General features: G+C 34.2%; 1 protein-coding gene across 8 annotated transcripts in view; it reads right to left on the bottom strand.

Moving 5' to 3' along the window:
• SKIC3 (SKI3 subunit of superkiller complex) overlaps positions 1–12,022 on the bottom strand; it is a 74,543-nt gene that overhangs the window by 55,218 nt on the left and 7,303 nt on the right. For all 8 annotated transcript variants that reach the window (XM_059694066.1, XM_059694065.1, XM_059694070.1 and 5 more), the window contains 9 exons: positions 11,533–11,623; positions 10,134–10,277; positions 9,078–9,169; positions 8,579–8,654; positions 7,895–8,035; positions 5,545–5,643; positions 5,328–5,436; positions 2,063–2,203; positions 923–1,024 (listed from right to left, as the gene is read on the bottom strand). In XM_059694066.1, the coding sequence (XP_059550049.1) occupies positions 923–1,024; positions 2,063–2,203; positions 5,328–5,436; positions 5,545–5,643; positions 7,895–8,035; positions 8,579–8,654; positions 9,078–9,169; positions 10,134–10,277; positions 11,533–11,622 (994 nt within the window). In that variant the 5' untranslated portion in view covers position 11,623. The remainder of the gene's footprint in view (positions 1–922; positions 1,025–2,062; positions 2,204–5,327; positions 5,437–5,544; positions 5,644–7,894; positions 8,036–8,578; positions 8,655–9,077; positions 9,170–10,133; positions 10,278–11,532; positions 11,624–12,022) is intronic.

Below are 12,022 nucleotides of genomic sequence, written 5' to 3'. Positions count from 1 at the left end.
TTTTTTTTATTCTTGGATTTATGGCTGTCACTGGAGCTGAGAGCTGGCTTTAGCTGTGAGACCTCGCTGCTGAAAGCAGGTTTCTGGCTTTGTTTACTTTCTGTATTTGAAACTTTGTTGCAACTCCAGCTCTGAGATCCCGGCTGACTGAAAACAGGTTTCTGGGGTTTTGTTTAGCTTCTATATTTGTAACAATGTTTCTTAGCAGCTCAGAGCCCAGCAGCAGCAGTTGGGGAACGTTGGAGTCCTCCGTCACTGAAGCAAGCAAGCCTCCTGTTCGTGTCAGTAGCCTGGCTGCCGGCCGCCATCTTGGCTGGCAGTTAATTTGCATATCACCCTGATTAGCCAATGGGAAGGGTAGCGGACGTATGGCTAATTATCATGTTTCTCTTTTATTAGATAGGATTACCATTACAATAAGAATAAATTGCCAAAGCAATATACATGAAGAATAATTTAAAGCTAAGTATAAATTCTTCCCTGATCTCTATACGAAAATATTTGAATTTAAAACAGAAAGATATAAATTTAAAACCTTTATCTTCATACAACATGATAAAACTGAACATCCTGAAACACAACAATGGCTATCCCTATCTGCTATATACCAAAGGTTAGCACTTAGCCAATGCATCTATAAGAAGCAAATCAAGGATACTGGAAGGAAAACAGGCTGAATTGTTTCTCAACTACAGAGGCTGGGCCTCCAGCTGTATCAGAGCAGTGAATCACTTTTTGCGATTTTCTACCCCATGCCATTCAAATAGGCTCCAAGATGCCTTTCCTTATCTACAGCAGAGGAATCAAGAACTAGTGAAGGCCCTAGGACACACCAGGCTATACCTGTTTTTTTAAAACCACTATCTTTCTCCTTTAAGATGAAAAGAAACAGGGTGGCCACACTTAAACATGTCAAGAATACCTTGATTGCATGAAAGAACAGCTTCCATTGGTCTATGCATTTTGACTTGGGCTTCTGCCAGATGATACCATCCAGTTGTGCAGAGAGGGCTTTCTTTTAACCCTAAAAGGATAAAAGCAAGCACAAAATCCAAGGTTGCCGTAACTACTGAGATGAATGGCACCACCATCTACTCAACAAATCAGACTCCTCCCACCTTGTCTGATGTTGCTCAAGGGTAGAGCATTTGCTTCACGCACTGAAAGGTCTCAGGTTCTATTCCCAGTCAAGGGCACATACCTGGGTTGCAGGTTCCTCCCCTTGCTCTGGTCTGGGACTGTGCGGGAGGCAACAAATCGATGTGTCCCTGTCACATCAATGTTTCTATTTCTCTCTCTCCCCCACTCCCTCCCTCTTTCACTCTCTCTAAAAATCAATGCAAAAATATTCAGGAGTGAGGATTAACAATAAATAATAAAACAAAACAAAAAACAAATCAGACCCCCACCCAACCTCTCCCGTATCTCTCACATCTAATCAGTCACAAAGCCACACTGCTTCCAGGCACCTATCCATTTCTCTACCACCAGACTAATCACACCTCCATCATCTTTATCCCAGATCACTGCATCCTCTACACTGTGGTGAGAATATTTCTAAAAATACAAATGTCATTATGAAATTCCTCTGCTTAAAACCTTCCACTGGTTCCCTACTGCCCTAGGGTGCTTAACAAGGTTTGTAAGCCCCTCTTCAGCCTCAATTCTTGCCCCTTCCTGCTCCCATACTTCATTCGCAAACCTGGCCAAACCACAAGCAGTTTCCTAAAGCCCAGCTTTCCTCTACCCTCAGGCTATTTCATTTCTTGACCTGAAATGCTCCTTCCAATGCCAGGCTTATATGTGTCATTCAGATCTCAATTTGAATGTAAGGTTGGAGATATTATTATAAATGAAGACACTGAGACACAGAGAGTTTAAGTTCCCCAGGTCTTGAAATTATAAGTGGCAGAGTTGGAATTCAAACTTAAGCATACTCCCCAGTATGTAAGTTCATTATTTTTTATTCCTATCTTAAATATACATTCCTTAAAGAAAGGGCCAAAGATAAATACCTACTGACTAGTACCTCATGTTACAAGCTATCCCACTGTATACTTACCTTCTCTTAAGTTCCTATCAGCATCTTCATACTTTTTGTCTTGTAATGCTTTAATGCCTAAACCAATGAGGCCTGGACCACTTTTTGAATCCATTTCCACTAGTTTACAACAATACTGTTGTCCCTCTTCAGTAAGACTTCCTGGTATTAAAAGAAAAAGTTATTAGTATACATATACCAAATTTGTAAGCACCAAAACCTACATAACTTAAATCTCAAAAGCTGTCTTAAAAAAGAAAACGAAATGGCTATTAAAATTTCACCCATCTGAGTCAAAACTCTCTTACTCCACAAAAACATACTTCATGACAGACTATTAATATCTTGGCTAAACTAACTATTCTTATTGGAAAAAACCCTGGGATAAAAAGTGCATCTTTCCATGTTCATCCATATTTAAGGTAGCAAAACTGTGCGTGCGTGCGTGTACAAAATGCACACAGGTAAGCAAAGTGTAGACAGGTACTTGAAAATAGTTTCCAAAAGCCTAGGAGGAACACAAAAATTTTATAACAAGGCAGGCTTTCCTACCATGTCCCCCTTTGTTAATATCTGGGAGTACAATTATAGAAACAAAAAGAGATTTGGAAGGATTGCATTCATGTTTAGCCCCGTGTGAGATATTCTTTACATATGACCAGATGGCACTTAGAGGAATTCTCTATAGTGTTCCCGAAAACCATCGGCAGCAATAACACAACTGATCTTGTGTAGAGAGACAAGGAATCAAACTGTATATTTAAAAAATCCATTTTACTTTCTATAAATTTAAGAAAGTGAAATTAAATTGAACTAAAAAAGAGATAAGGAATATTCCAGCTCCAACCCTTAATCCTCCTCTTCTCCATATTAATTCCTGTTGAAAATACTAGCTAAATAAATGTAGAGGATGACAACTGATAAGACATCATTTATTTAACTTATCTGCTCTTTTTAACATTTAAAAGATTCCAAGATTCTAGATTTAATGGCTTTAAAACAGACTGACAATTTTATATTTATTTCTCAATAAGACAAGCCAGACTTGGGGCTGATGAATACTAAATCTCCAAGGATAAAGGTACTCTGAAGAGTTTCAAGGTAGATACTAAGTAATATCTATGAAAATTCTGTTTCCTAAAGTTTACTACAAAAAAAAAAAAGTGAGCTTTTTAAAATAACGAATTCATTTCTCACATCCCAAAGAAAATGATCACTACTATAGAATTTTTATTTTAAATAAACCTAATTAGAAGGGGAAAACTAGCATGTATTCATTTCTTTATTTTCACCTGGATTTTCTAATATTTCTAGAACACAAAATCTTAAGCTCTTCAGACTAAAGAACCAAGCTTTCTTATCCTCCCCCATTTCAGCAATAAAGCAAAATAAAATAAATCAAAAAGGTCATTTAGCATGAAATAACATTCATCAGATGACTACTGTGAAAGCCATTCACTATTTGTTTTGTGAAGCTTTATTAACTGAGGCATTTTGAAAATCAATCTTCAAGTTTCCACATGCAAAGGAGGACAAATAAGAATGAAATATATTTGTCCCCGGTAGAAGAGAAGTCAGTGAGTCACTGCTGCTATCAAGTAGCAAATTCCAGATACTAAAGTACTCTGGAGAAGGATAGAGACCTTGGAGATTTTCAGAAGTTCTTAATACACAGAAAGTTTGTATTAAAAGAAGTAGGAAACTCTCCTGCATTAACTATTAAACTTCCACTCCAAAATACTGATTTACATTAGAACGAACTTAAGCCTACACTGCTACATTCCATAGATTCTTACAACCAAATATTGAGCAGGAAAAGCACTCTACCTTGGTGTACCATATGTGTAATATCCACCCAACCCATTTCCCCTTTGCCAGGATACAGAACTCTCCTTCAATTCTGCAAAATACCCACCCCAAACCCTCTTTAAGAATTTTTTTCACATAAATCAACACACTCTCTAACTCTCTAATCAGTCAGCATAATCCCTTTGCTACCTCTTTATTAGAGAACTTTGTCAACTATTGAATTTAGGTGCAAAAGTCTACAGAATATTTGTTGATCTTATTTCTTCTATATTTTTGTTGGATTTTGGAATATATGTATTTACTTGACAAATCAACACTGCAGGCATAAATGTGCTTATTGAGAAAGCATTCAATTCTGGAAGAAATTTCAAAGTATCCTCTTGTGCCACTGGCATATGAAGAAAAGGTCAAGAATGAAGAAAAGGTACAAACCACTAATAGCTGAGCAGGCATAGAGAGGAAAGAGTGAATATTCGCCATCAATTTCTCTTTTTTTATTAAATTTATTAGGGTCACATTGGTCAACATGAGCATATAGGTTTCAGGTGTGGGTTTCTATGTTACAAGATCCGTCTATTGCACCATGTGTCCACCACCCAAATAGCCATTATTTTCTTAGCAGCAATTTTTACAGCAAAAAAAGGGATAGGGATGGGTACCAGAGCCAACACAATAAAGAAAAGCAGTCCACTTATATTGGAAATATCTTGGGACTCCTGTAAAAATTTGAAGAAACAGGGTAGTTTTGGAACTAAGCTTCCTATTAGCGAAACACACACACACAATCATACTCTTTGTACTGAAAGTCTCAGCATGCCTCATCTTTCTTGACCTCAGTTCATTGTTCATGTTAACTAGCTCTTTCTTAAAACCCTCCTGCCAGGTGACACTACTGCTATCCTTCTCCTCCCCCTCTAAAAGCTTACCTTCCCTTTACATGCGTCCACTTCCTCCCCTTAAATGCAGCCAGTCAAGTCCCTGGATTGCTTCTTTTTATACCTGCTAACCACTTCTTCCTAACTCAGATTTTAAAAGATAGTGCTTCCTAATCATCAGTTGCAAATCTCCTTTCTGGAGAAATGCTCTTTGGTTGCCTTCTGTGTTGTTTTGCAGGTTCCCAACCTTCCTTCCTGACCTCTCCTCTTTTCTGTCCTCTAACTATCAGGAGTACATTTTACCTCCTCCTGTTTATCTACTTCCTATTGAAAATTCAAGACCTTCTTCAATCCCCACCTTCAAAAATACTTCACTGATCAACAACTCATAATTCCTATGCATCACTACACTTTCTTATATGTATCAGTCTTTCCATGGGCACAAAGATTACATTGTACTTCTTTTTATGTCCAGAAATATTGAAATAATTTAGTGCCTTATACCTGGTAGGCACTAAAACAATTTGAGTAACATCCATAGTAACATAACTCAACACATTCACACACCTCTAGGACACACACTATAATAAAGAAGAAATTACCTGATTCAATTAAATGCAAACAAAGCACTTCTAATGGATATTGCACAGTGGGGTAGATGCTTATCATTCCTTCGCAGGCCTTCTTCAACCTAGCAGTCTCATGAGGAAACTTGAAAATATAAAAGTAAAATTAACTAAGTAGCAATAAAATATACTTCTGGACACTTTCCTATTTAGAATAGAAAACTCACATTAGAGATTTTAAAAATCAACTTACTTTGGATAAACACTGAATGAAATGTCTATAAAGTACTTGATGATCTTCACTAGGAATCTTATCTGATAAATCCAGTGCATTCTCAAAAGCAGTTAAAAGCTGAAACAAATAAACAAAGAAACTATTATCTGTAGCATATTTAAATGACAATGTAAAACAGTTGAACTTATAAGACTCACACAAGCTATACACTCAATGAACTGCAAATGCATTTTATGGTACGGCCCTGATCATTTCAATGAGGAAAAACATGTATTTATAAGTTTTGGAATACAATCTAACTCCACTAGCCAGTGGACTGCACTGAACTAATACGAAATAACTATAAATTGGCAACATTAATTTAACGAAACATTCTTATAAGTTTGCTGTTCCCTACAAACTAGTCAACCAGGGAAGTAGAGCCTTATAGGATAACGTAACTGCTACTGCTCAGATTATTTTTAAAACATCTCTTCTGAAATCACCAGCATGTTCTTTAGAACATCTTTAATGGAAGCAAATTTTTAATCTTAAAATATGTTTTATGAAGTTAAGTTATACTTTTGGTAAAAGAATACCAAAACTATGACTGACTATACAATAATAAAATATTTTTTATACAGTATCATTAACTGACTTTGAAAAAATTCCCAAAGAAGAATCCTAAATGTTTTGAGCCAGAAGAGCAATACGAGAATCCAAGGCAAGCACTTTAAAAGATGCCATTCATTTGGTTATATAAGTTCTACAGTTTTAAAAATATTTCCTATGCCTCTATAATGAAAACTCATAATACAGTTTACTTTCTAAAATTTTCTTTATAAAGCATGGTATAAAGTCTATAGAAGTAAAATAAAATTTTACTGCTAACTTAGTCAAGCACAAGGGTCTATAAAATTAAAAAAGGTAATGTAAATAATCCACATGGAAACTAGATACACTTGTTTCTGAACACACTTAAATAAAGCAGTTATCATTAGCATTCAAGTTGAAAATAACCCTCAAATACCCTATTATTGTATTTTTAATAGTTAGAAGCCAATTTTTAGGATAAGTATAATTCTCTTTCTTAAAGAGATATAGTATAAACAATTCACAAAAACATTTTACTTATTTTGGTACATGTTTGATTTTCCGGTAACCTATATATTTCAAGGAAAATAATGATGTCATAATATGAAGATATAATTTAAGAGAAGTTGGTAAATCACCTAATTTTGTCACTACTCAATTTTTTCCACAACTAAATCTATACACAGATAAACCAACACACAAACAACTGCAAAACTTATTCTCACATTCTTATCCCCAGCTCTTAGGATACCCACCTGACACAGTAGGCTCTTGAGAAACATTTTGTTTTGTTTTGTTTTCTGTGTTTGTTTGTTTTTTACTTGATAAACATTTTTTGAATAAAAGAACAAATTAATGAGCAAACAAAGAAACAATTTACAAAGAAATGAGCTTCCCATCCTATACAGAGCCCATCATTGCTTACATTTAAAATTTCAATCCAATTTAAAAAGTGTACACTGAGTGGCTACATACTATAAGAAACTATGTTTATTTTTAAACTTATAAATATAAAATAATAGAATGGAGATATTCCCAATTATGGTTCAAAACCCATTTTTTAAGTCTTTTAAAAATTATTTTCAATTATTTAGTATTCAAAATGGAATTATAAATACTCTAAATAAAATACTCTGCTTGAATTGTTAAATCTCAGTGATTTAGTACTCTTAGTTCATAACATGCCTTTAAGGCACAACTTTTTAGAAATTATAGCAATTTGTGAAAGCCAATTTCATAGTCTCTTTTTTACAGTGAAAAAATAACTGATCTAGTTTGGATTCCTATAAGGGAGTAAAATTCTGATACCCTGAGTACCAATTTCACTCTGTCCAGACTTAATATGAGACTGTAGGCCAATAATTCTGACTTTATCAGGAAGAGCCTCTAAATTTCAAATTAAACACTTACAAAATATCTAGTCTGACATAAAGTACTTTTCTATATTCTACATTTATCTATTACCCTTTCCCTGGATGGTGTGCTTAATGGTTAGAGTGTCAGCCCCTGCAACCAAGGGTCACAAATCCTATTCCCGTCAAGGGCACCTAACAGGGTTACAGGTATGATATCTGGCCCAGGAGGAGGCAACCAATGGATGTGTCTTTCTCACATTGATGTGTCTCTCTCTCTCTCTCTCTCTCTCCTCCCCTCCCTCCCTTCCACTCTCTCAAAATCAATGGAAAAAATATCCTTGGGTGAGGCTTAACAAAAAAATAAATAAAATATAAATAAATAAGTAAATATATCATTATACTTGCATTTTCTAAATTTAGGGGAATAAACAGGTCAATACCAATTGCTGTGTCTCATTATTCTGATCCTCAGTACTCTCAGCCAGCAAATGAGTCAATTTCCTCCACAGCTGATGAAGCTCTTGGTTGTCTGCACCTGCTTCTTGCCTTATCTTTATCAATTTGTGCCATGTTCGAGCCACCTATTGAGGAAATTTAAAATTGTTATTTTATCTTAAATACTAAAAATGTCAATAGAAAAATAAAATCTACAAATAAAAATATTTTTATCTGCTAATATATAAAAATAACAAAAGCACAGAACTCCATCTATTATGAACTCCATAAAAAATAAGTTGATTGGGTAAATTTACATAGTCCTCATATTAGAAATATTACTGAGCTACCGGAGTAGACACAGGAATAATGACAACATGTCCCAATCATCGTAACTTATAGTATCAGCTATAGAGACCCAACAAATAAGCCACTGTATTCTATTGATAATGCTTTTACTTATTTTATTAATTCCTGCAGTTTCAAAAAGGTTTGGAAGTTATAATACCTTTAATTTGAATTCTAATTTACAGTTTCAAATCACTGTAATTTATATTATCCCCCTAAATTATTTTAATACCATACTACATAACAATTTTTAAAATTTTCCCATAAGCTAAATGAAAGCTTTCTTCTAGTAATGGTTTTATTAAAAAGAAATATACTACCCCAGAAAATCATTAGCCAACCTCTATGTGTTTCTTTTCTTGATAATTCAGATCCACAAGTTTCTTACAGACATCACACCACTTCTGTTTGTCAACACTTAGAATAAAAAAAAAAAAAAGATTTTGAATCTAATTAATAAAAACAATCAAAGGCTTAGAACACCAAAATTAAATACCCCAATAATATTGTTGGTTACTATTTTAAATCAGTACATACTACAGCTTTTATATTACAGTAAAATTTTATAAAATGAGACTCTCATAAAAAGAAAAGATTTAAGAAACATTATCTTCGATTACACTGACTGAAAATAACATGAAAATTCCCAAATTAGTTAATCCTCTTACTATTAGTATTTTTATTCTATTCTTATCACAATCAAGAGATTCTGCTATAACAGTCTGAAAGAAAAATGTTTCCCGATTCCCAGTACATGTTTAGAGTATTTCTATATATTTTTAATCAGTTTTTCTAATTCATGCTTTTAAAGAAACTGGCCTTTCCCCACATATTGATTACCTTTCATAAAGATCCAGGAGCTTTTGGTAAACACCAGGTAAGTCATCCTTAGCATTTATCTGATTACATTTCTCATACAGGCTTGCTAACCCCTAAAAGAAGAAGTAGTAGAGATTACTCTTCCAAAAACATCTAATGTTCTTGCATTTATTTTGCTAAAGTGACAATCTATAAAGGTTATTCATAATAAAGATAATTATAATTAATAAATGAAATATGTCTGGGATTTGCCTACAAATACTTTGGAATAGAAGGGAGTAGGGAAAGTTTAGATTTTAAAAAATTGGCTGAGAGGATTTTTATTGAAGCTAGATGATGGGCATAGAAGGACTCATACCATTGTCTTTTCTTTTGAAATTTGAAATGTTTCACAACAAAAAAATATATTTTAATGGTTATTATACAATCTTAACCTCTAAGACATTACCATATAACACTACTTTTATATGGTAAAACAAATACAAAATTCAAGTAGTCTGTAGAAATTGTCATTTTTGTTTCAATAAAGATTAGATATCTTATACCAATCAGTACATAATAAAACAAGCACCTGTATAAACATGTTATCAGATACCCTCATTCATGCTCTTGTTCATGTAAACCTGAGACAAATGGGTTCATGTACTCCAGAGCCTACCACTTCCTTTTAATCACAGTTTCTAAGCTGTGATTAAGATATGAAACAAAGTGATTAAATATGAAAAATTTGGAGACCATTAAATAAGAAAAAAACCCATAAAGATCATTAAATAAGAAAAAAGAATTTAACCTGTACTCAAAGATAGAGAATTGCAAATTTTCTATGTTATTTTAGTTTTAGAAAACATCATTTGGAAATAATTCATTGGATTGTGGTAAATAGTGGTAAAATAGCATCGTTGGCACCATTATTTTGAAAAGTAATCTTCAGGTTTAAAAAAACCAATAAATTTCAATTTTTTTCTCATGTGGAATTAAGTGGAGGTTTAATTTTTTTTAAATAATGCTGTTATCTGCAATTTTAAAAATGAGAAAATAACTCTTTCTTATAATATGAGGAAAAATATTTTTACATACCTGCCAAGCTAGTAATTGGTCTGGCTCTAGTTCAGCTGCTTTCTTATAGGCACCCTGGGCCTGATCAGGTTGTTCTAGCTCGGCTGCGGCCACACCGATAAATACCCAGGCGTTATAGTTATTTTTCTCTTGTTTTAACACTGTCTGATTAAAAAATAAAAGAGCAGGTCATTAAATTTTGGAAGTAATGGACAAACAAAAAAAGACAGTCTACCTGAAGGTCAGAAAATCTGGATCTACCACTAACTAGACAATCTTTAAAATGTCACTCAACCTCGGATCTTCAGTTTCCTCAGCAAGAGAGGGAGTTAGACTGGATCAGTAATTTTAAGGGGTCATAAATATGAGGTATATTTTTTAAAGCTGCCCAAATAATACTGATGTCTCCACCAAATGCATCCCCTTGTCCCTTAAGAATACTGGGTATAAAAAGAACAATATGACTGTTCTTAACACCCAACCATCCTGCCTGCCTCCCTTCCACAGTGCTAGTTAATTCACAAACTTGTTTTCCATATCGTTTAGGATTAAATGATGTGTTTGTTTTCCCACTATGAATAAAAACTACTTCATACCTCTTTTTTTCTAAATTTATTTAAGTATAATTGGTATACAATCTTATATTGGTTACATTAGTTTTAGGTGTACAATATCGTGATTTGATATTTTTATGCCTTATAATATAATCACCCCACTAATTCTAGTAATCATCTCTCACTGTGTAAATTGATCACAATATTATTGACAATTATACCTCTTTTGTCTCAAACCTCCTATCAACTCCTCTTCCACTTTCACCTTATATTTGATTAAGAAAATAGAAGTCATCAGAGGAGATCACCCTCATCTTCCCGTCCCCAAATCTCCAGTCTTGACAGCGTATGGGTCTGCATCTAGTTTCCCTCCTTTTAAGATGGAAGAAGTTTCAAAGAACCTCCTCTTAAGCTCAGGACACCATCCTCTCTCACCTTCCCAAGGACTTCACTCCTAGCACTCCCTCTATCTCTCCTGCACATTCAATTTCTCCTTCTGGGCTGGAACATTCCCATCAGCATACAAAGGCACTTTAGAATCCACAAACCAAATAGAGTTAAAATGTCAACACACTATTAAAGAATGACAACTGTAAGATACAGTAGAGTCCCACAGTAAACACATCAAAAGATACCTAAGAGATATTCAGGTTTATGAAGTTGGCTTTGATAAGTTACCAATACAGAGAAAGACAAAATTAAGTGCGACAGAGCAGCTTATCCTAGCATAACCACTCTAACCGTTCTACTAAATAACCTTACTACCTTTGTTATATATAAACAGTAAATGATTCACATATCATGAATTGATAATGCTTAAAAAGAGGTAACACACTTTCACTGTGGAAGAACAAAATATCAGTTACCTTACAATGTTTCAAAGCTTCTTTGTATTCTTTGTTTCTGATTGCATCTCTAGCACTTTTCAGAGCAGTCTTCACTTCCTTGCTAGACATTCTGTCAAAATAAAAAGCCTGACTGAATGTACAATAATAACCTGCCTACCACAGCTCCAGCAAACTTAACCATCTGAAAAAGGCACATGTGATTCCTTCTACCAGGGACACACTTTCCCCCTTTCATATACACACAGCTTATTCCCACACCCTTCAGATTTTCGCTCAAATATCACTTCCTCAGTGAAACCTTCACTGGCCACCTTATTTAAAATGTCAACCCTGCCTTATCCCACTCACAACCACCCAATATTCCCTTAACCTTCTAACAATGCATTTATTTTTCTTCAAAGCATGTATCATCATCTTATATACTTATATTTTATACACTATATATTTTACTTCATTATATTATTTATTACCTATTTCCCAACCCCCTCAGAACATAATTTTCACATAG

Source organism: Myotis daubentonii, chromosome 4 (genome assembly GCF_963259705.1).
Source record: "Myotis daubentonii chromosome 4, mMyoDau2.1, whole genome shotgun sequence".
Taxonomy (NCBI): domain Eukaryota; kingdom Metazoa; phylum Chordata; class Mammalia; order Chiroptera; family Vespertilionidae; genus Myotis; species Myotis daubentonii.
Note: the sequence above shows the minus strand (reverse complement) of the source record. Positions and strands in the feature narration are given on the sequence as shown.